General features: G+C 42.6%; 1 protein-coding gene across 6 annotated transcripts in view; it reads right to left on the bottom strand.

Annotated features, from left to right (window-relative positions):
• Positions 1-27,716, bottom strand: part of SCUBE1 (signal peptide, CUB domain and EGF like domain containing 1) — a 545,901-nt gene that overhangs the window by 263,219 nt on the left and 254,966 nt on the right. For 4 of the 6 annotated variants that reach the window (XM_033951623.1, XM_033951624.1, XM_033951620.1 and 1 more), the window contains one exon: positions 13,785-13,874. The exons of the other annotated variants lie outside the window; for them this stretch is intronic. In XM_033951623.1, the coding sequence (XP_033807514.1) occupies positions 13,785-13,874 (90 nt within the window). The remainder of the gene's footprint in view (positions 1-13,784; positions 13,875-27,716) is intronic. 6 annotated transcript variants of the gene reach the window in all.

Here is a 27,716-nt window from a genome sequence, read left to right as displayed (position 1 = left end):
CAATTTATGATCAAAAAAAACAAAAAGCTAGGTGGACCATCTATGAGCTGTAGTTCACTCCAGATGTGGCTGAGACTCTATTGCAGCCAAAGGTGTGAAGTGCAATCTTGTCAGGATGGGCATGTGGTTTTGGGAAGAATGTTGGAAGGAAAATTGACTGCTTAAGATGGAACTCTGATACTACCTTAGGAAGGAACTAAGGCTGCGTGCAGAGAACTACTCTGTGGTGATGAAACCTTGTGAAGATGCATCTGCTACCGGGGCCTGAAGCTCACTGTGAGCTGAAGTGATCGCCACCAAAAATAAGACCTTCTAGATCAGGTACTTCAGATAACAGGAGTCTAGTGGCTCAATAGGAACTTTCATCAGCTGATGAGGTCAATGTTGAGGTCCCATGACACAATAGGAGGTTTGATGGGGGGCTTTGTCAACATGTACAAAGATGGGCTCTCCTACACAGTGATGATAAGCACTGATTACATTAGCCAAATTGTTAAATCTTGTTTTTACAAACTCCGTCTGATACGATCCAGCTCATCATTTCTAGAACCTAAATCTATCAATATACTTATCCATTCTATGATCATTTCTAAACTAGATTACTGCAATTCTCTGATGTTCAATGTACCGCAAAAAGAAAAGAAGAGACTTCAAATAATTCAAAACACTGCAATAAAACTTATTCACAAAGCAAAAAAAATATGACCACGTAACACCACTATTGATCAAATCCCATTGGCTGCCTATTAATCATCAAATTACTTTTAAAATAGCATTTTTAGTTTTCAAAGTACTGTTATTTAACGAACCACAGTTCATATCTAGAATGATTACTCCACATCATTCTCCTCGATCTCTCCGATCGTCATCTCAAGATCTACTGTCAGTCCCGTCTTTAAAAATAGTGGGTACAAGGAGAAATGAAATGTTTTCTGTTTTAGCTCCTCAAACTTAGAAGGCTCTCCCACTCTTTATCAGAAAAGAAAAAGATCTCATCTCTTTTAAAAAACTCTTAAAAACATTTTTATATAATGATGCTTTTATTAACTAATCATTCAAGCCTGTGTTCATTTTTTTTTTTTTTACAAACAATCGTGGATGCCTTTCCATTTTTTTTTCTCCTTTCTTTTCCTTTTACCCCCTTCCTTGTGTTTCAACCCTTTTAATGTTTTTTCAGACCGAGATAATTGTAACTTTTCCCCCTTTTTCCTTGTGTATCTTGTTTGTCACTAAACCACATGCATAAAGAAATCTTATGGGTTTTAATAATATTTGTTTTCTAAATTAACATTTTAAAATTTGTTTTAAGATTGTCTGTTCCCCCATAAGCTGTTTTTAAATTGTACATCGCTTAGAATATTTTATATAGGCGATTTATCAAATAAACTTGAACTTGAACTAGGTGAACCCTTACAGAATTGGTTTTGTGCAGGGTATGTGAGAGGATCTAAGACCTTGCCCTCACACTAGACATCAAATCTCCTCCACTTAAAAGTATAGCATTTCATGGTAGAATCTTTACTGGAAGCCAACAAGGCTCTAGAGACACTCTCAAGCAGTTGCAGGGATACAAATTCTATGCTATTAATATCCAGACTGTGAGAGCCAGGGTCTGGAGATGGTGATGCAGGAGAGATCTTTCATTATGTGTGAAGAGAGTCAGAAAACAGTCCAGTCTCTATGGCTCATTGCAGACCACTTAAGAGGAAGAGGGACCCAAATCTATCTTGGCCAGTAAGGTGCAATGAGGATCATGATCTTCCAATCCTGCCTGAGCTCCTTCCCTATTAGAGGGATTGAAGAATATGTATATAGGAGAACACCCCTCCCCCTTTACAATTGAGGAGGAAGGCATCTGATGCTAGTCTGTCTTGTGATCTAAGTCAGGAGCAGCATTGAGGGGTCTTATTCAAGTGGCAAAAAAAAATAAAAAATAAAAAATACACCAAGGGGATGTTCCACTTCAAGAAGATTTTGAGGGCAGCTTCCACATTGAGACCACTCATACAGTTGCACCACCCTGCTCAGTCTCTTTGCCAGACTGTTCTGTTTCCCTGCCATGTATATATAGACTGATGGCCCACTGTCACATCCTGACCTCTTCCTGACACAAGAGGTAGAATCCCATATCCCCCTGCTTGTTGACATAATATATGGCAACCTGGTTATTTCTCTGAATTAGAATAATCTGGTTCAAGAGCTGATCTCTGAAAGTCCTTAGAGCGTTCCATATTTCCAAAAGCTCTAGGAGATTGATGTGAAATTCAGTCTCCTGAATGGACCAAAGTCACTGAATGTGAAGTCTTTATACACAGAGTCCTAACTTTATGCAATGAGGTTAGCTGGACACTACTCTGAATACTGGCCTTGTTAACCTCTAGGTAGCGGCTGATAAGGTTTGTCATCCCTATTTCCAATAACACTTTCCACACCACTGGAACTTACTACTACTGCTAATCATTTCTTTAGCAATACTAGACATACACAGCGCTGTACATGAAAACATAAAAGAGACAGGTCCTGCTCAAAAGAGCTTACAGTCTAATCAAGACAGACAACTGGACAAGAAGGTGCGTCAGTACACAGTGCTCAGCTGAGGGAATTACAAAGGGAATGATAACATAGATATTGATGTTTAAAAGGTGGGTTGGAGTTTGGAATTGAAAGCATCTTCAAAAAAGTGGGCTTTTAGTCTGGATTTGAATACTGTCAGAGACGGAGCTTGATGTATTGAGTCAGTCAGTTTATTACAGGCTTACAGTGCAGCAAGATAGAAGGGATACAGTCTGGAGCTGGCTGTAGAGGAGAAGGATAGAGAGAGACTTATCTGATGAGCAGGGTGCCTAGGGGAGGACAGTGTGGGGAGCGAGAAGAGATACCGAGGAGCTGCGGAGCGAATACACTAGTATTAAGAGGAGTTTGAACTGTATGGGGAAATGAATAGTGTCATGGAAAGCTAGGCCCACCTGTAAATATGACACTGGGTTGAGGGGGAAACAAGCAGGAGTGGTCTAATCTTCAAAATGGCTGCTGTGACATGCTTGTTTCTCCCTAGTCTACCAAAAACCTCGTTTGAGGACCTAGGGGGTCCTATGGGGATAAGGGTATGGCTGGGGCTGACTTGGATTTTCTTTGGGTGATGAGTGGGAGAAGGGATCTTAAGGAAGAGGATTCTGAAGTTCCAGTGTGTGGGGTAGGGAGAGGGATGGAAGGGATGGGGGGGGGGTTGGTATCTGGTCAGAATTTCCCATATGCACATATTGCAGACTCATACATTTAAATATCTGCTTTCTAAAATTGGGTTTTAAACACTAATTCAACATATACATGTATATACTAATATCTACATGTATAAATCATGAACAGGGCTTCTAAAATGAGGACCAAAATCTTTTGTGTTAGTACTTATTACATAATTCCATTTTTGACTATGGGAAAATATTTACTTCCTCAGGGACCACACAAGAAATCAGGTTGTCATTATACTCACAATTTATATGCATGTGTTGAAGACCCAGCAAATATATCTCATGCATATTCATTGTGGATATCTTAAAAACCCAATTTGTTGTGGGGTCCCCAAGACAGGTTTGGGATACCCTTACATAATACTTTTGGTCCTTAATCAATAGCATAACAGCCTTTGTTACTAATTTTACAGATAACACACAATAGCTGCTATTCCACTGTTCTTGTATCTTTAACCATCTCCTCCTCTCTTGGTATCACTGATCAGTTTTCATTGCATGGTTGTTTGACACGGAAAAAGCTTTTGATGGCATAAGAATGGGATTATCTTTTTCATACATTACATTGGTTTGGTGCTCCTTCACTTTTAATACAACAGATTAAAGTTCTTTATGCTAGTCCAAGTGTGCAAATTATAGCTAATAATTTTCTTTTGTCTTCTTTTGTATTGCATAGAGGTACTCGGCAGGGCTGTCCTCTTTCTCCATATTTGTTCAACATAGCTTTAGAGCACTTATTAATAGCAATTGGAGCTAACTCTTAACATTACTGGCTTGTCTTATAAATCTATGAACATCAAACTCTCTGCTTATGCAGATGACGTTTTAATATACGTCTCTAATCCAGAATCTTCTCTTCCTTTTATTTTCCAAGCAATTGATAAATTTTCACCATTTTCTGGTTATAAGATTAATATGCAAAAGACTGAAACATTACCACTTAATAATTTCACATTTCCAGAATTGGTTAAGCCATTTAATCTAGTCTGGAACTCTTATAAATTAAAATACTTGGGAATTGAATAGGTCAATCCAGGAGTCAATTGGTATCAATAGTGAAAAGATTATTACCTTGGTCAAAAAATTTATTCACTAGTGGCATCCTCCTAATTTAACATGTTGGAGGAGATTAGAAACAACTAAAATGATGCTAGTGCCCAAAATCAATTATATTTTACATATGATATCCAAACATTTTCCTTTGGCATTATACAAACAGTTGGACAGATTGTTGACTTCTTTTCTTTGGAAAACAAAAAAATCTAGAATTGCACTAAAAACGTTAAATTTGAAAAAAGCTGGATGGAGTTTTATCCCCAGATTTCTTGATGTACCATAAGGCTTTTATATTACAACAAGGGTAGCATTTGTTTTATGAGCATCAAGATTATATTCCTACATAGTACACCTTAGAACAGTGCATAACTTCTCTACTTCCAGTGAGGATAACATTATTATCCTCTAGATCTCATGTGACCAGTGATGTACTTTTTGCAACAGCATCTTGTTTACTTATTTATTCAATTTTCTATACCGTTCTCCCAGGGGAGCTCAGAACGGTTTACATGCATTTATTCAGGTACTCAAGCACTTTTCCCTCTCTGTCCCCCGGGCTCACAATCTATCTAACGTACCTGTGGCAATGGGGGGATTAAATGACTTGCCCAGGGTCACAAGGAGCAGCGTGGGTTTGAACCCACAACCTCAGGGTGCTGAGGCTGTAGCTTTAACCACTGCGCCACACTCTCCCCTTCTGCTTACTCTTGACAAAACTCTAAAACACCAGTTTTGTAATTCCATTCAGGTTACTCCTTGGCATAACTCAGAAGTTCTAATTAATAAGAAACCCTTTTTTTGGAACGAGTGGATTGATAAGGGAATAGTTACATTTAAAGATGTTTTGAATTCTCAAAATTCTTTAATTTCTTTCCATGAATTGACAGAATGTTTTTTTCTTACCTTCTCATTCACAATTTAAATACAGTGGTACCTTGGTTTACGATTGCACCAGTTTGCGAGTGTTTTGCAAGAGGAGCAAAACATTTGCAAAATCGGTGCCTCGGAAACCGAGCATGGCTCGATTTACGAGCACCCCCCCCCGCAATCCGGCACCCCCCCTGCCTTGAACCGGCACCCCCCCCGCCACGATCCGACCCCCCCCGACACAATTGGGCACACCCCCCCGCCGCTTCTTACCCTCATCTGGGCACTCTTGAAAATCGGCCTTCTTCTCTGCTGGGCCTTGAGCATCTGAGCATGCTCAAGGCCTGGGAGTTCATGTTCTGAACGTGAACTCGCAGGCCTTGAGCATGCTCAGATGCTCAAGGCCCAGCAGAGAAGAAGGCCGATTTTCAAGAGTGCCCAGATGAGGGTAAGAAGCGGCGGGGGGGTGCCCAATTGTGTCGGGGGGATGTTGGATCGTGTCGGGGGGGGGGTGCCCAATCGTGTTGGGGGGGGTCGGATCATGTCGGGGGTTGCCCAATTGGGTCGGGGGAGGGTCGGATCGTGGTGGGGGGGTGCCCAATCATGTCGGAGGGGGGTCGGATCGTGGCGGGGGGGTGCCGGTTCGAGGCAGGGGGGGTGCCGGATCGCAGGGGGGGTGCCGGATCACAGGGGGGGGCCTGATCACGGTGGGGGGGGCCTTCGAGGGGAGCAATGCCGGTTCTCGGGGGGGGGGGGGAATGCATCAAAGCGAGTTTCCATTATTTCCTATGGGGAAACTCGCTTTGATAAACGAGCATTTTGGATTACGAGCCTGCTCCTGGAACGGATTATGCTCGTAATCCAAGGTACCACTGTATATACAGTTGTATCATTGTTGTAAGAATAATCAATATGTCCAATCCTTAAAGGATCACATTCCAGATATATTTAATTTAGCTACAACTTTACTAATAAAAGGTCATACGCAGCTTCTCAATTGTATAAAATAATGATTCCTTCATCTTCAACTTATACTTCAGCTCTTCAGCATGTTTGGGAACAAGATTATGGGCATAAACTAGAGGATTCAATTTGGCTCCTCTTTTGGACCAGAACTAAGAGGCCTCTTACGTCAGCAAACTCTATTCAATCTCTGTTTTTTCTGTACCATAAGCTAGTATGGACTTGACACAAACTTTCTGCGGCTGGTCCAGTGTCGTCTATTATATGCTGGAATTGTAAACAATTCCCTGGTTCTCACTTGCATATGATATATGAATGCTCTCTCATTAATTCCTTTTGGAAAGAAATTTGGGTAATTATACAAAAGATATTTGATATTTCGAATCAAATATCCTTTTCAATCGTTATATTCAAATCATATTCTTCAGACGTTAATATCTCTGCTGAGAACAGGAAATTATTTGATATTTTAATTACAATTGCCCAGAAGTTAATTCTTTCTAATTGGAAAACATCACATCTTCTTAATACTAATAAGAACATAAGAATTGCCGATGCTGGGTCAGACCAGTGGTCCATCGTGCCCAGCAGTCCGCTCCCGCGGTGGCCCCCAAGTCAAAGACCAGTGCCCTAACTGAGTCTAACCTTATCTGCGTACATTCAGGTTCAGCAAGAACTTGTCTAATTTTGTCTTGAATCCTTGGAGGGTGTTTTCCCCTATAACAGCCTCCGGGAGAGCGTTCCAGTTTTCGACCACTCTCTGGGTGAAAAAGAACTTCCTTACATTTGTACGGAATCCATCCCCTTTTAACTTTAATCTAAATATAATCTAATCTAAACCTTAAGTTTATATACCGCATCATCTCCATGAGAATGGAGCTCGACACGGTTTACAAGAACTTAAAATAGTGGGTAGAGAAGAAGAAAAAGGATTACATGAACTTATGTGTAGAAGGGGGGAGAGAAAGGGGGGAAGGATAGAGCTACAATTTGCTGAAAAACCAGGTTTTCAGTTGTTTGCGGAATAACTGAAGGGAGCTCAGGTTCCGCAGCGGGGTGGTGAGGTCGTTCCAAAGACCTGTGATTTTGAAGAGAAGGGATTTTCCCAGTTTGCCTGAATAGTGGATGCCGTGTGGAGAGGGGAAGGCTAGTTTAAGTCTTTGGGCAGTTCTGGAGGAGTCGGGACTGGAGGAGTTGAAAGACAGTGGGATAAGAGGAGGCAGGATTCCGTGAATGATCTTGAAAGCCAGGCAGAAACATTTGAAATGGATTCTGGAGATTATTGGGAGCCAATGAAGTTTGGCAAGGAGTGGGGAGGCATGGTCAGACTTGCGTTTTGAGAAGATCAGTTTGGCTGCAGTATTCTGGATTAGCTGGAGTCTTAGAATACCTTTTTTTGATAGATTTAAGTAGATGGCGTTGCAGTAATCTAGTTTGGAGAGGATGATGGATTGGACAAGGATGGCAAAGTGTTGTTGGCTGAAGTAGGATCTAGCTTTCCTCAGCATGTGAAGGCTGAAAAAGCATGATTTTGCCAAGGAGTTGAGGTGGTCATTTAGGGAGAGAGAGGAATCGATAGTGATACCAAGGACCTTGCATGAGAACTCGAGCTGTAGTGTATCGCCTGTGGGTAGTGTGAAAAGTGTGGGCAGGTGTTTGAATTAAAAGAGTGCTCTCTCGTTCTCTCTACCTTGGAGAGGGTGAACAATGTGTCTTTATCTACTAAGTCTATTCTCTTCATTATCTTGAATGTTTCGATCATGTCTCCTCTCAGTCTCCTCTTTTCAAGGGAGAAGAGGCTCAGTTTCTCTAATCTCTCACTGTACAGCAACTCTTCCAGCCCCTTAACCATTTTAGTTGCTCTTCTCTGGACCCTTTCGAGTAGTACCATGTCCTTCTTCATGTACAGCAACCAGTGCTGGACGCAGTATTCCAGGTGGGGGCGTACCATGGCCCGGTACAGCGGCATGATAACTTTTTCCGATCTGTCTGGTGGAACTCAGTTCTTTTGGGAACATCTAGAGCAGTTTACAAACATTGGTCCCTTTTATCTAATTATTGTGACTTTTCTCTATTACAACTGAATTGATTTCTGAAATACACTGAATCCTTCTTTATGTACATTATAGTAAAATTTAATTTTTTTTTCTTTTGCACTGTGCTTCTATATTTTGTATTAGTTACTGTAATATTTTTTTGTTTTGTGTTCTTTATATAATCAAGTTCAAATCTGTTATTGAAATATGTTGAAAACTCAATTAATGCCACACTCCATGATATCTGCAGGTTCATAAAATCACTTGTTGCTTACAGAAATTTCATACTCATTTTTTTCACTCATAACAAAATCATTCCAGAATTCTTACAGAATCTATTATTTGGCTACATTCGAGTGTCATATTTCATGTAATACTCGAGCCAACAAGTAGCCAGCCTCTTCATTGGCCTTTAAATACTGTTTAAATATAAATAAATATATAACTTAGAATTAATAAAGAACTTATCTCATCTTATGTGAATATGCTGACTGGGACTCCAACATGAAAAATACGTCCAAAATTTTTTTTGTTTCGAAAATCGTCTAATTATACATCCTGCCGATCTGATCGTCCAAGCCGCTAAATTGTCCATCTTTATACCACATTTCCGTCCAACTTTTCGTCTAAGTCAAAAACGCTTAGAACAAGCCCTGGGAGGGGTCTGCAAAGTGATGGACTGAACACCCAGACATGCCATCTAAATAGTGGGGTACCTTACAGGGCACTGCTGTGAACTTCACAAAAAGGGTGCCATGTCTTCTCCTCACTACAGCTCCCTTATAGGTCATGGTGAGCCCCCCAAACCACCTCCAGAATCCCCTAGACCCACTTATCTACCACCCTAATAGCTCTTATGGCTGCAGGAGCCACTTATATGCCAATACAAAAGGGTTTTGGGGGTGTATAGGGGAGTGCACATGTTTAAGTATCAATGCAGTGATTACAGGGGCTTATGGGCATGGGTCCTTCTCTCTATGGGTCCCTAACCCACCCCCAAGATGACTTAAGCTGCCTCTGTGCTGGACGACTAGGCTTTCCTATGCCTAAAGTCCATGAAAATGTCTCTGCTTATTTGGCTGACATTGCTGCCTGGATGTCCTGCTGTCATCTGAAACTAAATATGTCCAAGACTGAGCAGCTCCTCTTTCCTCCTAAACCCTCTGCTCCTCCTCCTCCTTTCTCCATCTCTATAAATAATGCTGTCAACCTCTGCTGTCAACCTCTGCTCGCAACCTTGGAGTGGTCTTCGATTCTGACCTCTCATTTTCTACTTCTATCCAACAAGCTGCTAAGACCTGTCGCTTCTATCTCTTCAATATCACCAAAATTCACCTCTTCTTCTCTGAGCACATTTCCCAGACCCTTGTTCAAGCTCTCGTAACCTCACGCTTAGATTACTGCAATCTACTCCATACTGGTATCCCTCAGTGTCTCCTCTCCCCCTTACAATCTGTGCAAACCTCTGCTGCGCGACTCATCTTCTACCAACCTCACTACGCTCATGTCACCCCTCTCCTTAAGTTACTTCACTGTATCCCTATCTGCCATTGCATACAGTTCAAGATCTTATTGCTGACCTACAGGTGTGTTCATTCTACTGCCCCTCAATATCTCTCCTCGCTTCTCTCTCCTTATACACCTCCCAGAGAACTCCGTTCCTCATATAAGTCACTGTTAGCATTACTCTTCTCCTCCACTGCCAATTCCAGACTTCGTTCCTTTCATCTAGCTGCCCCTTATGCCTGGAATAAATTACCCGAGTTTGTCCATCAAGCCCCTTCCCTTGTTTAAAAGCAGATTGAAAACCCACCTTTATGATATAGCTTCCAGTCCTTAACCCTACTCCTCTGCCCTCCAACCCAGCCCGCTGATTAACCGTTCCCCTTAACTGTATCCATGGCATCTTGTTTGTCTGTCTTGCCTGTTTAGATTGTAAGCTCTTTCGAGCAGGGACTGTTTTCTTACTCTTTGTGACTCTGTGCAGCGTTGTGTGCGTCTGGTAGCTCTATAGAAATAATTAATAGTAGTAGTAGTAGTAGGTATATTCAGAATAGAGTAAGAACTGTGGATGCAGATTGGTGAATCCTTTGGAATATGTACTATTAAAAGCCAAGTACAGGGCTCTTAGTTCTGAGTGGTTAGTGCAGTGGCCTGAAAAGCTGGGGAACTGGCTTGAATTCCTACTATAGCTCTTTGTGACTCTGCACAAGTCACTTAACCCTCTACTTCCCCAGGTCAAAATAAGTACCTGTATATAACATGCAAAAACACTTTCTGGCTCATATTCAAACCATAGGAAGTCTGCAGAGATAGAGGCATTGAATTTCCGGTCTATTTTTGGCCAGCCGGGACATAGCCAGTTCTGCCAATATTCAGCAGCTAGCCAGCTAAGTCTCAATGACCAAAGATATACCACCCTTTTAGGTGGTTGTCTTTGGTTGCTGAACATAGCCAATGAGCCGCAGAATATTGGTGGTGACCAGCTATGACACGTGACGTAGCCAGTCACCAGCCAATCTGGAGACCGGGAGATAGCCGGCTGTTCCCCACTGAATATCGGCAGATAGCCAACTATGTGCTATTTAGATGGCCGAGAGCCATTCCTGGCTATCTAAATAGCACTGAATATCGGGCCCTTTGATTGTAGCCACAGAAAAGCAATATATCAAGTCCCATCCCCTTTCCCTTATTCTCTCTCTCTCTTAATCTGATGATTTCAGTTGTGTCATTGACTCTGTGGTTTAACATTTGGGGGGCAATTACGAAACCTACGCCTTACATTTATATGCATATTATATGAGTAAATATTTAGAATATTAATTCAACGTTCCCGCTAAGCTGCGCTGGGGTGCGCTGGCGCACAAAATATTACCTCGCAGCGCACAAGTTTCTCGTCACAGCGCACACAGTGTAGAGCACAGTTCTTCAACCGCCGGTCCGCAAACAAAATCTTGCCGGTCCGCAAAGGATTCGGTCCCCGCCGCAACGAAAGGCCGGCGTCAGCTGACTTGCAACTTCCTGTTGCAGTCGCTGTGCCGGGACTCCTGCCTTCGCCGGGACTCCTGCCTTCCACCGCGTTTGCCTCCTGCCTTGTCTCCGCACCTCCAGACCAGCAGCGGCAGCTGTGTATGCTTTTAACTTCGGCACAGAGCTGCCCCTAATCAATAGTTTAGCGCGGTTTCATAAGGCAGCCTCGGGGCCTTTGCTAGGCCGGCCCACATCGCATCATCGAAGCGGGCCGGCTATCAAAGGCCCCGAGGCTGCCTCATGAAACCGCGCTAAACTATTGATTAGGGGCAGCTCTGTGCCGAAGTTAAAAGCATACAGAGCTGCCGCTGCTGGTCTGAACTCTTGGGCCGCTGAAGGAGGGCAAAAAGCAGCTGTCCTGGAGGTTTCCCTTCCTCTCGCCTTTACAGGTTCCTTTTTTCCACCTTTTTTTTTTTCCTTCAAACGGCAACGGGCCCCAGCATCGACATCAATCAAGTAAGTTCCACTGTCAATCAAGCGGTTCTGCTCGGCCAAAGCTTCCCCTGTGACATGAGCCACCCTCAGGGGAAAGAAAGTGACCCACAAAGGTGAGGGGAAGGGGGGCAGATGATGGAAGTTGGGGGGGGGAGAGAGAGAGAGAGAGAGAAGGGGCAGATGATGGAATGGAGGAGATGAGAGAGAGAGAGAGAGAAGGGGACAGATGATGGAAGTGAGAAGAAGGGAGAGAGAGCAGAAGGCAGATGGATGTCAGTTGAGAAGGGAGAGCAGATGCTGAATGGAAGTGGGGAAAGAACACATACTGGATGGAAGGAGGAGATAAATAAAGGGGGAAGAAAATAGTAAGATAATGGAGGGGTGAGGGAAAGGGGTGACAAGCTGTGTGTAGACACAGTGAAAAGAGGGAAACGGGACTAAATAGTAAGAAAGAATTTAATTTAGATGGAGGCAGAAAATAGAGAAGGAAGACCAGAGAAGAAAAGGGAAGAGAGAGCAGAGAATGATCAGATCTGAGTGGAAGAAATGAGAAGAGAGATATGCTAAAAACCACAGGGGGGAGGGAAGGATAGAGATGCCAGACCATGAGGGGAACAGAAGGAAGATGATGGATGCTAGACCAAATTGGGGGGTGGGGGGGGGGGCAGGAGGAGAGATGGCAGGGAAAGACAGACAGTGAATGGAAGGGGCAGATGCTGGACTGAAGAGACAGAGAAGGTTATCATGCTGCTGTACCGGGCCATGGTACGCCCTCACCTGGAGTACTGCGTCCAGCACTGGTACTTTAAGAAGGACACGGTACTACTCGAAAGGATCCAGAGAAGAGCAACTAAAATGGTTAAGGGGCTGGAGGAGTTGCCGTACAGCGAAAGATTAGAGAAACTGGGCCTCTTCTCCCTTGAGCAGAGGAGATTGAGAGGGGACATGATAGAAACATTCAAGGTACTGAAGGGAATAGACTTAGTAGCTAAGGCAGGGAGAACGAGAGGGCACTCTCTAAAGTTGAAAGGGGATAGATTCCATACAAACGTAAGGAAGTTCTGTGGTAGAAAGCAACATATTTATTTGGCTCATAACTTGCTGGCGCCCGATATTTTTAGCTCACAGTGAAAAAAGTTTGCTCACAACACCCGCCCGCTTAGAGGGAACACTGATACATATGCATATGAGCACTTATACATAATATATAATCGACATGCTGCCTGTGTGCTATTTGGTAAATATATGCTTAACTTTGCAAGAAGAGCATGTAAAAAAGGAGAACATGGGCAGAACAAAAGCAGGACTCCCATTTACATGCATAATTTATTGACTACTAAATTATGTACATCCTTGCTGCACTTAAGTGTTCACATTTACACTAGCTCCAAGGCTAGCATAAATACAAATGCCTAAATGTTATGCACATCTATACCAGATTACATTAGTATCCTATAATGAAACTTAAGTGCTTAGGTTTCTTTATAGAATATACTCATACTGTGTGCCACTGGTGTGTATAAATGGAAACGTCTAGTTATAGAATTGCCCTCTATGTTTACTGTGAAGTTAGAGTAGGGGTAGGCAACTCCAGTCTTTGAGTGCTGTAAGCTAATTAGGTTCTCAGATTTTCCCACTGAATATGCATGAGACATATTTGCATATAATGAAAGCAAATGCATCTCATGCATATTCAGTGCAACTGTCTTGAAATTCTGGCTGGATTGCGATTCTAGAGGACTGAAATTACCCACTCTTGAATTCATGATCTTAGTTTCATCTCAGACTTTCAGTTCTAGCAAATGTCTCCCCCTGTAGATCATCATTCTTTAGACATGCAGAATGCAGTAAATCATGGAAATAAATTTATTGAAAAATAAAAGGAAATAAAAATCCTACACTCTGCATTCTATTTGTTAGTAAAAATTTAATATTGTGGATTTGAGGCATTACTGTAAGATTAGTAGCCTTGCTTCTTAGATGCAAAAGCAAATGAGAAATGGATTAAACAAAGAAAAGCAAAACGTTAAAAGATCAAACACTTGATTGGAAGAAGTCATGAACTTATCTGCAACCTCAACACATAGAAGAAATAAGAAAAACAGACAAAAGTGCAAGCATAATAAAGGAAGTGGAAGAAAAGTGTTACCCATAAGTAGCCGCCGTTTCACCCGCTTGTCCACATCAGCTACTGACGTGGTATTGTACTCAGAACTCTCAATTGCAGCCTCATCCTTCTCTAAAACACAAGGAAGGTACAAACATGGAGCAGTTGGTTAATCAAAAGCCCAATTTTCCACCGCTTAACTCAGTTTCTTGGCACTGTGCAACCAAAACCAGGAAGCAAGCCATGAAAGCACTACACCCCACGTTAAGAATGTTATTAATCCCATTTGGAACTCCAGGAAATATATTAGAAGGGGCAGCAGAACAGGTAGGAGAATGAAAAACTATAAAGTGATTAATATGAAAATACAGACAAAAGGAGAAATACAAGTGCATATGTTAATAAAGAAAATGGAAATTCAAGATCAAATGCCAAAGAGATGACATTGTTCCTTCTTGATGGAGACTAAGATCTGAAATAGGAAGGCACAAGGCTAGACAGAGAAGTTCAAGAATCCAGTGATGAATGCACATGGTATGGCAAACACATTACAAAAAATTTAAATTAAAAAGAATATCACTGGCCAACACTCATTTTGGTGCCTCAAATGTTAAGACCTGTGTCTGGGTATATTTGATCTGCTGATTCAAAAAATGGTACCAGTTTTCTCCTATCAGCTCTAGTTTTTGAAATACGGAACATGTGCCATATATCAATCTTCACTCTGCTCACCCATTAAAAAAAAAAAAATCAGGATATTTTAATGTAGTGTTTAAATTAATATCTTTTAAGCATGAAGGAAACATTAAAAGAAATTAAATTAAAATTAAAAGAAAAGTGCACAACATGAAAATCTACTTATTTCATATCAAAAGCACAAGTTTATGATACAAACTTTCCAATCATTAGACACACAAGAAGTTCCTTTTGTAAGACTTCCAAGAGTGGGATCTGTTAGGACAATCCTATATAAGATTCCAACAATAGTCTGCCATCAGGTGTGCATCACATCTTCCTTGGTATCTGGCTTCCCTTGTTTATATTTCTTGGTGAAATCTTTCACCTTGCTCTTCGCTTAAGTCACCAAGGTTCTCTGGAAAGTGATCTAAGTGACTGTGCAGATAATGGATTTTAACACTCTTGTTACAGCCAAGCTTGTTGAAATGAAAGCATATCCTCTACTAATTGTGTGCCTTCTTGTTGCCGAGAAAGTTTTTCATAACAAGAACAAATGAAGACCAGGCACGTGATTTGATTTCATTCATTGATGCTATGAAATGTGGACCATTTATAAGTTGTCTAATCTGTGGACCATTGAAAATTCCTGCCTTCAGTTTTTTCATGGAAAGTCCAGGAAACATATGTGCTATGTATTCAATGCACGAACCGTCTTTATTCAAAGCCTTTACAAATTGTTTCATCAGGCCTAGCTTTATATGTAGTGGTAACAGTATGATTCTATCTCGCGCTACCACTATATATTCCTTCGGAGGCCAATTTTTTTTTTTGCCCATTGTTTATGTTTGGCTCTACTATCCCAAAGGCATAAAAAGCAAGAATACTTTGTGTAGCTACTTTGTTGACCAAGAAGAAAATTACCATCTTCAAGTCTACACAAACTGATGTTCTTGGTAATTTATCTTTTCCAAGACTAAAGAGATGGCCTTGTACTCTTCTTTCATCCTGATGAAGTGACCGATTGAAATAGAACCATATTTGTTGCCGTATCTAAGAAACTAGAGCTGATGAGGTCTATCCAATGAAATTTTCTGAATCAACACTCCAAATAACCCCAGGAAAAGGTGAAAAAACCTAAGGCACCAAGAAAATTTTTTTTTTTTTGTTGGCCTGTGATATATATATATATATATATATATATATATATATATATATATATATATATATTTTCCTTACATGTGATACCAAGAGGTTACTGATTGCATGCAAATAAACAATAACAAAAAGAAAAACAACAAATACCAAAGACTGATTTTGGGCCGTGCTGGTTGCCTGCTTGTCTAAGGAACATAACTAGATAAAGATTTTATGCTATTAAATATACTGCAAAATAAGGTTTGTAGTGGTTATAAGCATGCAGGAATGTAAAATAAAGGGAGTGGGGGTGGAATGCAGCAAAGGTCAATAAAATTAGTTTTAATGCTACATGTAAATAAAAGTTCCACATGGCATAACAGGAATTTTCTAGTACGACAGGCACTCTATTCCTGAACACTGGGTAGTCGTCAACCTCTTCTCGTGAGAACTCTTGTAGGGAGCTTCATTTGCATTCTTTTTGCTCCTCCTCCCTTACCTCTGTTCAACTCCTCAGTTATCTTCCTACAAGCGAGACTAAGAGCTTGCCTTTTCTGCTCATATTTATTTTCATTTAAATGGGGGGTGGGGGGGTTTGCTATGTTTGTGAGGCTTTCAATGCTGCAGTAGATCTCTTTTGTGGGACAGCTCTGGCTGTGGAAGAGCACAGACTCTGAGGTCGAGGGTCTGCTTCCAAGGGGCACACTGCTTTGCAGTGCACCCATTTGGACAGCCTGCACTAACAGTTCAGGGGCTCAAGTGGGAGCAAGACTCGCTCCAAGTTCATCCGCAGTGGGCTTGAGCAAAGGCTGCGTGTCTCTATGGTGTATTTTTCCAGGATCGGGGCCAACTTTATTCCTCCCCCCATATGCATGCATTTAATCTGGTGGTAATCAAGATCTTCGGCCGGTACATTAGGCTAGAGAGACAGTCAGAAAACACAAGCAGTCCGGGTTCCAGGCTTGATGAGACAGAGGTTCTCCCATTAAACTATTTGCAGGTTCCATTCTTGCAGCGCCCAGCACAAAGAATGGCACACTGATTAACAGGCTGACAGCCTGACAAACAAAATTGAGGGGGGATGGGGAGTGATCGTTAATATCAAATTTTTTGGGTTCCAGGGTTAGAGGTAGGTTCCCTCACCTTTAAAATCCCCAAATCACTATTATAAATTTTTTTCAATGTAGCTTTCCCGGGCCATTTTTGGCACTAAAATTGCTGCCACGGTGGCCATCTTGGATTTCCTGATTTTAATTTAAAAGCCTCTAACTGCCTGAAAATAACTTGTTTATTGCTTTAAAATTGGTGGGATAGACTCCATAGGCCAGGATAATTCAGATTCATGCCCCATTTGTGGTGGATGGCAGTCCGAGGTGCATTTGTGTTACATGTCCCACACGACACATGAGGGGGGCAGAAGTTGCTTGTTTAGCACCCCTCTGGTCCCTTAGGGGGTGTTAGTACCAAATCGGTCTGAGCAACAGGAAAAATATCCAAATGTAACCCGGGGAGAAGCACGAGTCCCCAGTGAAACGCAGCCTAAATAGGAATGGAAAACCTCAAAAAGGAGCTAAACATTATCCACAAGGGCTGTCTGGATGTTAGGGGCAGGAGTTCCCCCCCCCCCCCGAATTTATTAATGTGATGTTTGAGGCTTATATGATTAACAAAGGCCGAATGTAACCCTCTGGAATTGCGGCTCTGCTAGCGCCAGGGGTTCCGACCCCCCCCTCCTCCAAGAGCGCAGTTCCCCAGCAACAGTGCCATGTGCAGATCAAGGGAATTTGGTCAGAAGACAAATTAGATGATAACAATTCTGTTTTAATGCCTTTGCTCTTCCAGTTAGGGTCCTCTATAGCAGGAGATGCTATTGCATCTTTGGGAGAGCAGGATCCAGATTTGGGGTGGCTCCGGACCTTAGCAAGATCCCAACTGTACAAAGGCTGTTTAAATCTTCAGCACTTATTGGGATGGTCACAGAATCTCTCCAAGAATTGAAGCTAGAAGCTTCTCAGTCCTTTGCCACGCAGTGCTCACTTATGAGCAGTACCAAGGCACAGACCTCTTGCCTTTCCTCACATCAAGACATTACAAAAATGCTTATTGATTATTTGGAGGTACCAGAGGGGCCCCTTCAGGTGGCCAAAGCTATGTCAAACTTCTATCCAATGGATGCAACATTTAACCAGCAGAATCCAAAGGCGGATTCACTGGTGGTACAGATTACTAAAAGCGCCTCCTTTCCTAGTGAAGGCAGTGTAGTAGTGAAGGACGCCCAGGACCGCAGATTAAATTTTGTGCACAAAAGGCTCTTTGAGGCCGCAGCCTCAGGAGTGAAGGCAGCCGTGGTGTCAGCATCTTTTGTTGCCTGAGCTTACCACTCTAAGTTGCACCATGATCCAGACACTATCGTGGACAAAGATGTCCAGTTTTTAATGACTGGGGTTGATTACATGGCTGATGCTCTATATGAACTTTTTAGAGTCATGATCAAAATGTCAGCTTACTCCATTTCCGCCCGCAGGATGATATGGATCAAACAATGGGTGGGGGATTCCTCCTCAAAGGCGACCATAAGTAAACTGCCATTCAAGGGGCAGTTACTTTTTGGGAAACGCATGGATGATCTTATGGCCAGCATGCAGGATCGTAAGCCAAAATCCTTGTTGGACATAAAAAACATAAGTATAGCCTTACTGGGTCAGGCCAATAGTCCATCAAGCCCAGTAGCCCATTCTCATTGTGGCCAATCCAGGTCACTAGTACCTGGCAAAAACCCAAAGCACAGCAACATTCCATGCTATTGATTCAGGTCAAACAGTGGCTTCCCACATGTTCTTTTCAATAACAGACTATGGACTTTTCCTCCAGGAAATTGTCCACTCTTACCACAACCTCTAGCAATATGTTCCAGAACTTAACTATTCTCTGAGTGAAAAAATATTTCCTCCTATTGGTTTTAAAAGTATTTCCCTGTAACTTCATATAGTGTCTCCTAGTCTTTGTAATTTTTGAAGAACTGAAAAATTGATCCACTTGTACCCATTCTACAACACTCAGGGGGTCTGGTTGGAGTAATTTTTGGACCTCCATGCACTACTGTCAGTTTATGGGGGTAGGGGGGCCTTCAGAGCAGAGATTATTTCAGGCCTCCAGACAAAGATTGGAGGGGCCAGGCACCCTCAATCTTCAGGATCCCTGCTCCACCACAGCTCCAAAGAAACAGTTATGACGCCAAAACATCAGCTGAGCCTCCATGCATCGAAGAGAGGTTGTTAGCCTATTTGGGAGTGTGGGCGGAGATCACCACAGATCGCTGGGTGCTGAAACTTATAAGGGATGGGTACAAGCTTGAGTTCTTTCATCCCCTCCTGGACCTTTTTATAGATTCCCTGGCAGGGATGCCTGAAAAAAATGGCCAAAGTTAGAGCGACAGTGCTATGATTGCCAGCCTGTCCCAGATGAAGACTTGGGCTCTGGCAGGTACTCGATATACTTTATCGTACCCAAGAGAGGCTCCAAAGACTGGAGGCCAATTCTATACCTCACAGAAGTGAATGTAGCCCTCAAGATTACATGTTTTCTAATGGAGACAGTGAGGTTGGTGATTACATCAATGGCACCATGGGAATTTCTTGCCTCCCTGGATTTGACAGAGACCTATCTGCACATTCTTGTTTTTCAGGACCAAAGGAAATATTTGTGATTCCATGTGTTGGAGCAACACTTCCAGTTCACAGCTTTGCCCTTTGGGCTGGCCACGGTGCCATGGTCCTTTACTAAGGTGATGGTAGTGGTTGCAGCTCACCTATGCAGGACAGGCATACAAACCATCCGTACCTGGACGATTGGCTAATCACAGCCCAGTCCAAATCTGAGGCCAGAATAGCAGTTCATCGGGTAATCTAATTACTGCAGAAGCTTTGCTGGGTGGTCAACTTCTGGAATATCCACCTAGAACTGACGCAGAGCCTGGAATATCTAGTTTGAGATGGGGGAAAACAAAGTATTCCTTCCAGAAGCCTGCAGAGAAGAACAGCTTCTGCATCATATATAGGTGTTTCAGAACAAAACCGCTCTGATGGCCTAGCAGTACTTGCAGGTTCTTTCATCTGCTCCAAGAGACATTCCTTTTCTGATAGTGCTCACAGTGGGATCCACTGCACCAACAGCTTTCTTGGATAGCGGAAGCCTGTTGCACTCTGGTCTGGTAGTTGAATCCTGTCTCTCTCACCAGAAGGGTTTCCCTCTGTTTCTCTTCATGGGTGATTCTAAAGACGGATGCCAGCTTTTATGGCTGGGGGGCACATTGCAAGGAATGTCCAGTTCAGGGATGCTGATTCCCTTCCCAGAGGAAGTGGTTGATCAATTGCTTGGAACTTCAGGCCATCTGCCTGGTGCTCCAGGAGTTACGGAGCACCTTACAGAATAAAGTGGTTTGAGTTTTCTTGGACAACACAATGGAAGTGCCTATGTCAATCACCAAGGGGGCACCAAGAGTGCTCCTCAAAACCTAGAAGCCCAAATGCTATTTTGATGGGCTGAGTCCTATCTTCTGGCACTCTCGGTGGCACATGTGGTAGAAGTGGACAATATGCAAGTGGATTTCCTCAGCTGGAAGACCCTGGATTCTGGGGAGTGGTCCTTGCTTCAGGAAGCCTTCACTTATTTAGTGAATCAGTGGGGCGACCAACATTTGACCTGATGGCATCAGCTGCTAACAAAAATGTGGATCGATTCTTCAGTTGAAGATGCAAGCTGGGAAGCGAAGGTCTGGACACTGGTTAAATCCTTGTCAAATGCAGGTCTTCTACATACCTTCCCTCCATGGCTCATGAAAGGTCAACTTCTGTGCAGGATAATGGCACACCAGGGAAGGGTGATTCTAGTGGCACCAGACTGGCTGAGACCCCCATGATATGCAGATCTGGTCCGTTTGCAAAAGGATCAAAGTCTCAAACTTTCCTGTCATTCCTGGCTACTCACGCAGTGCCCAATGTCCTTCAGGATCCAGAATGCTTTGGACTTACGGCATGGCTCTTGAGCATGCAGCACTAGTGTGCAAAGGCTACTCTGATGGAATGGTCTCCACCATTTTGAAGTGTAGAAAAAAGTGGAATCATAATCTGGTTCTCTGTGTGCTTGCAAGTCTGCCGTATGAGCCTCTGTACCAAACTTCCTTGATGGACCTTACAATCAAGACGGTGTTTTTGGTAGCAATCACCTCTGCCCGGAGTGTGTCGAACTTTAGGCTTTGTCCTGCAGAGATCCTTTTCTAAGGATTACGGATTCAGGTGTGACCTTGTACACACTTCCATCTTTCCTGCCATAAGTGATTTCAAATTTCCACATCAACCAGGAAGTACGCTTGCCTGCCTTCATACCCTCTAGTTCAAGAAAACATGATTTAATGGGACAGAGTCAGCATGGGTTCAGCCGAGAGAGATCTTGCCTCACCAATTTGCTTGACTTCTTTCAAAGAGTAAATAAACATGTGGATAAAGGTGAGCCAGTTGATGTAGTATATCTAGATTTTCAGAAAGCTTTTGACAAAGTTCCTCATGATAGGCTCCTGAGAAAATTAAAGTGTCATGGAATAGGTGGCAAAGTTCAGCTGTGGATTAGGAATTGGTTATTGGATAGAAAACAGAGGGCCATTTTTATCAATGGAGGAGAGTAAACAGTGGAGTGCCATACGAATCTGTACTGGGACCAGTGCTATTTAACTTATTTATAATTGATCTGAAAATTGGAATGACGAGTGAGGTGATTAAATTTGCAGATGACACTAAACTGTTCAAAGTTGTTAAAACACATGCAGATTGTGAAAAATTGCAGGCAGACCTTAGGAAATTGGAAGACTGGGTGTCCAAGTGGCAGATGAAATTTAAGTGGACAAATGCAAAGTGATGCACATTACGAAGAATAATCCAAATTACAGTTACTGGATGCTAGGGTCCACCTTGGGGGCTAGTGCTCAAGAAAAGGATCTGGGTGTCATTGTAAACAATACGATGAAACCTTCTGCCCAATGTGCAGTGGCGGCCAAAAAAGCAAACAAGATGAAGTGCTAGGAATGATTAAAAAAGGGTTGGTTAACAAGACTACGAATGTTATAATGCCTCTATATCTCTCCATGGTGTGACCTCACCTGGAGCCTCACCTGGAGTATTGTGTTCAATTCTGGTCCCCTTATCTCAAGAAAGATATAGCGGCACTAGAAAAGGTTCAAAGAAGAGTGACCAAGATGATAAAGGGGATGGAACTCCTTTTGTATGAGGAAAAATTAAATAGGTTAGGGTTCTTCAGCATGGAAAAGAGATGGCTGAGGGGAGATATGATTGAAGTCTACAAAATCCTGAGGGTTGTAGATCGATTTTTCACTCCGTCAAAAATTACAAAGACTAAGAGACACTCGATGAAGTTACAGGGAAATACTTTTAAAACCAATAGGAGGAAATATTTTTTCACTTAGAGAATAGTTAAGCTTTGGAACACATTGCCAAAGGTTGTGGTAAGAGTAGATAGCATAGCTGGTTTTAAGAAAGGTTTGGACAATTTCCTGGAGGAAAAGTCCATAGTTTTTTTTTATTGAGAAAGACATGGGAGAAAACTGCTTGAGTACCTGAATAAATGCATGTAAACCAGGAGTGTCCAACCTTTTGGCTTCCCTGGGCCGCATTGGTCGAAAAAAATGTTTCTAGGGCTCACTGCAGCAAGACAGAGGAGGGAGCTGGCAAGACGGTAAACACCCGGGGGCAGCAGAGGAAAACACTGCATCGCCCTCGACCAGGGCCACACAAAATACTTCACTGGGCTGCATGCGGCCCTTGGGCCGCAGATTGGACACCCTGATGTAAACCGTTCTGAGCTCCCCTGGGAGAACAGTATAGAAAATTGAATAAATAAATAAAATAAAAACTGCTTGTCCTGGATCGGTAGCATGAAATGTTGCTTCTCTTTAGGTTTTGGCCAGGTACTAGTGACCTGGTTTGGCCACCATGAGAATGGGCTACTGGGCTTGATGGATCATTTGTTTGACCCAGTAAGGCTATTCTTATGATGTATGCAGACTCTTACTGCAGTATCTAGAAGTTACGAATGAATTTCGATTGTCAGATTATCTGTTTGTACTGGCTGGAGCAGCCTATAAATGTCAGCCAGCATCAAAAGCAACTATATCGGAAGTGGAAAGCATGAAACCTACAGTATATCTGTAAAGGTGCAATTCATGAGAGGCATTGCTTCCATATGGGCAGGATCCTCTGTGGTTCCCCAGAAGAGATCTGTAGAGCTGCCACTTGGTCTTTTCTGCATACATTCACGAAATTTTACAGGGTAGGCTTGGCAGCCAAAAAGGACTTTGCATTTGGATCTTCAATTATGGCAGCAAGCTCATCTGTCCCACCCTAAGTTTGATGGACTGCTCTATTATGTCCCAAGTGTTCTGGAATAAATTGTTTGTCATACTAAAAGGAAAGATTAGATTCTTACCTTGTTAATCTTCTTTCCAGTAGACATACACTCTATTCCTGAAGCCCACCCTGTCAGCTGTGAATTTCGTCTGCTTCCTGCCTCAATAAGACCTGTCAATTCAGACATCTTGTTTCTTCAGTCCAGCCTTAACAAGAATAGAGGAAGTGGCTATCACGTTGAAGTATCTAGGGATATCTACACATATCTCCCACACTCTTAGTGCAAGTTGCGCTCAAGTTGGTGACTTGTTTGTTTTTACCTTGTTATGTATTGCAAATGTTTAACTTTAATTATCTGTGATATGTTTGATTATATGAGCAGAACACACATGTTTCTCGGGGAGAATCTCTGTACCCCTCCCTCTTCTGTCTCCTGAGGAGTTAAAGGACAGGTAAGGGAGCAGGAGCAAAAAGAATGGAAAATGAAGCTCCCTACAACAGTTCTGACATCAAGGTTGACTACTTGAGTGTAAAGGAATAGAGTGTATGTCTACTAGAAAGAAGATTAACGAGGTAAGAACCTAGTCTTTCCTTAGTTGTGTTAAAACATATTTACTATGTTAGAAATAGATGGGATGGAATTTCATATTGGAAAGCAAAAAAAGTCAGAGCTGGCTGATCAAAATAATTTCTATAGAAATACAGAGACAAGTAAGGACTTCTACATGCAGCAAACATAAAAAATAGCAGTTAAGCATACAAAGACAAAACATGTTAGACATAGGATCAAAGTATTTATTTGGCATTGCAAATGTTTGCATTCTTGCAGCAATAACCAGAATATGCACCACTAAAGAGAGCAAACACTGGAATCATGGTAATGAAGCTAGCAAGTTTATTCTGCAACATGGTTGTATTACAACAAGGAAGTTTAGCAAGTTCTAGAAGGAATCAGGCTGCAATCGAGGCTTTGTTTTGAGGTTTTTTTTAATGTATTTTTAAAAAATTCTTTCAATGATTCATAAACAGTTATGAGACAAGACAGGCAATCAGGAACCATCACCAGAAAGCAGTGTGTGAAAAAAAGTAAAACAAAAAATATTCTAAAATAATTAACAAGGAGCTAAAGAGAGGTAAAATCTACTTAAGCAGTAAAAGTGATTTTTTTACAGGACCAAGAATGTAATACATGATGTTATCAGATTATTAAAATATCTACAAGTAAAAGATTTTACTTTGAGTACACAGACATGCTGGAGAAAACAAATCATCAACCTCAGGATATTTGTGAATGGTGACATCTAAGACACATGAGTATTGAATCAAATTTCAAACTTATCTGGTACTATATTCTCTTACTAGGAAAGGGCCCAATTTACAAAGTTGCAAAGTTAGAAGTGTGGCAATTAACATGCGTCAATTAGTACTGTGCTGAATATTAATGCAGCTCATTAGCAGTTAATGTGCAGTAATTTCTGTATTACCAGCTAATGCTGAATGAAGAATGGACAGCAAATGGGCAGTAGTGACTGCACCTTAGAGTTAACATGTAGAAAGTTAGGAAGCATTGAGTTAATATGCTAGTGCATCATGTGCATCATTTAACAAATGGTACGAAATTTTTCTTTTTGTTAATTGAATAGCTAAATGTTGGGAATGCCCCCAACTGTTAATGTAGAGACTTTATAGTTATCACATATTAGTTTTGGCACTTAACATAGGAAACAATTTTTCAAAATGATTGGAGGTGCTCAACTCATAACTCACAACAAATTTCCCCTTACCCAGCAAAAAAAAAAAGAAAGAAAATACATCTGGTAGCGAATGGTAGTGAAGACCAACCTGTATCTAAATGTCAAGAGCAGGGGCAGGGAATGAGGACAGCTCAAAAGCTAGGATTCAGCCTCTCTCTTCTTCCCCTCCCAGTGTGTCAGCATCATACTCTCTCTCTCTCTATCCCTATATTCAAGCCATTTATAGCAGAGAGGAGGACGGGTGCCGATGCCCCCACCAAGATGGCACCAGGGGCAACCGCCCTACTTTACTATGCCACTGCGTGAGTCTGCTGCCGTCAGCACTTCCTGTTCCTGTGTAGGTGGGACCTGAAGAGAGGCGGCTTTTGAGGCAGGCTGATGCCAGTAGGCTCACATCGCTGAGCTGCTGGTGGCCTGAAGAAAATAGATTTCCAGTGCCAAGGAGGTAAGAAGGGAAGAGCCACTGGATTCTTTGTAAACAGCCCTGCCAATTAGCTTCTAGGGCAGTGTCCAGCAAACATTTTGGCATTGCAGCACACTAAACTCGGTGCCCCGGCTGGAAGATATCCGGAAGTGCGCAGACACTGATGCTTTAAAGTCATGCGCATACATTACATCATCACGTTGACATCCACACATGCACAGAGGCCCTTCAGCTGAGACCCTGAACCTGTCACTTTGCCGGTGGGGAATCCTGAAAGAGGGGAGGTGCGGGGAGAGGAGGAGAGACTCCGGTGAAGAGGAGGGTCGTCAGCACTGGTTGACTGCCTAAACGACGTGCGTCTCCCCTTAAGTGGTACATCCTGTAAGCAGTTAACTGGCGCCGGCACCTGGAAGCATACCTGAAATCTGCTGCGGCATACTAGTGTGCTGTGGCATAGTTTGTGATACACTGTTCTAGGGGGCTGGGCCAGGGCAGGACAAGGGCGGAATGGGGGGTAAGGTGGGGTGGGGTCATACTCTTTTTTTCAGGTCAAAAATATGGTCACCCTATCCCTGTCCTCATCTCTGTTTCTCTTTCTTCAGCCCATCCCTCACCCACTTATTTTTTTTTTTTTATCACAGCCCATGCCTAATGTGACCATACGTCCCATTTTGAACGAGACCGTCCCATTTTTAGATAACCTGTCCCGTTGTCCCCACGCACAGCTTTGGGACACTGAAATGTCCCATTTTCAGAAAAAGCGTCCCGGGACAGGCGATCGTGGAGCCCGGGATACCTCTCTTCTTCCCCAGTGCCGATGCAGAAATAAATTAGGTGCATGCAGCAACTACATAAGCTTTCCCTCCCCCACCCCCCGACATCAATTCTGCGTCAGCGGCGGTGGCTTGGAGAAATCAGCGGCGGCTTGGTGGGGGGCAGGGAGAGAGAAAGAAAGAAAGGGGAGCAGGGAAAAAGAAAGACAGAAAGAAAGAGGGGGTGCAGAAAGAAAGAAAGAGAAATGAAAGAAAGGAAGGAAGGAAGTGCAACCAGAGACTCATGAAATCATCAGAAAACAAAGATAAGAAAAATGATTTTATTTTCAATTTAATGATCAAAATGTGTCAGTTTTGAGAATTTATATCTGCTGCCTATATTTTGCACTATATTTAATGGGTTCGGGGGGGGGGGGGAGGGGTCCAGGGAAGATCCGGGGGTGGTGGTGGTGGTCTGGGGAGGATCCGGGGGGGGGGGGGGTAGGGGGAGAGACGTCCTGTCCCGTTTTGAGGAAAAAAAATAAATGGTCACATTACCCATGCCCCCCAGCTTGTATTCACTTCAGCTCTGTTCTCACTTTCACAGTCCATATATCTTCACTCAGCCTCTTTTCCTCTCACAACCTACATTTTCCTGTCCCTGCTTTTCTATCAAGTCCTCATTTCTTTTGCAGTACCTCTCTCAGCACTTCTCCCCCTCTCTATGGTAGACCAATGGCAGGAAGCCTTTCTGACCTACACAGCTACTCTCTTCTATGAGCCCATTGCTCAGTCATTACTTAGCCAGCCAATAGCTGCAGGGGGAGGCAGGACTAGTGGCTTAGGAGACTTCAATCTTCTGTTCTGTTTTACCCTGAAGTCTATTGGCTGGCTAAGGACTGTCTGACAAATGGTGTCTTAAAAACATAGAAAACATGATGACAGATAAAGGTCAAATGGCCCATCCAGTCTGACCATCTGCAGTAACCATTATCTCTTCCTATCTCTAAGAGATCTCATGTGTCTATCCCACACTTTCTTGAATTCAGAAAGTCTCTGTCTCTACCACCTCTTTTCCACGCATCTATCACCCTTTCTGTAAAAAGCATTTCCTTAGATTACTCCTGAGCCTATCACCTCTTAAGAACATAAGCAGTGCCTCTGCCGGGTCAGGCCATAGGTCCATCCTGCCCAGCAGTCTGCTCCCGCAGCGGCCCAAACAGGTCACGACCTGTCTGAATCACCAGAAGGGGCTCCCTTGCCACCTTGGTTTCTTAACTTCATTCTATTCCCTTTTATTCCAGAGCTTACTTTTAAATGAAAGAAATTTGACTCTTTCTTTATTTCACGTAAGTATTTAAATGTCTCTATCATATCTCTCCTCTTCTGCATTTCCTCCAAAGTATACATATTGAGAACATCCGCCTTATGATACACCATTTTAATAGCCTTTCTCTGGACTGGCTCCATCCTTTTTATATCTTTTTGAAGGTACAATTTCCAGCATTATACACAATATTCTAAATGAGGTCTCACCAGAGTCTTATACAGAGGCATTGATACCTCCTTTTTCCTTCTGGCCATAATTCTCCCTATGCACCATAGCATCCTTCTAATTTTTGCCGTCACCTTTTCAACCTCTTTTGCCACTTTAAGGTCATCATATACAATCACACCTAAGTCCCGCTCTTCTGTCGTGCATTATAAGTTCAACCGAAGTAAAGAAACAATGGTCCAACTGTCTGCATTATAAGTTCTTCACCCCCTAAACTGTACCATTCTGTAAGGATTTTGCAGCCCAAATGCATGACCTTCCA

The sequence above is a fragment of the Geotrypetes seraphini genome, chromosome 7 (genome assembly GCF_902459505.1).
Source record: "Geotrypetes seraphini chromosome 7, aGeoSer1.1, whole genome shotgun sequence".
NCBI lineage: Eukaryota > Metazoa > Chordata > Amphibia > Gymnophiona > Dermophiidae > Geotrypetes > Geotrypetes seraphini.
Note: the sequence above shows the minus strand (reverse complement) of the source record. Positions and strands in the feature narration are given on the sequence as shown.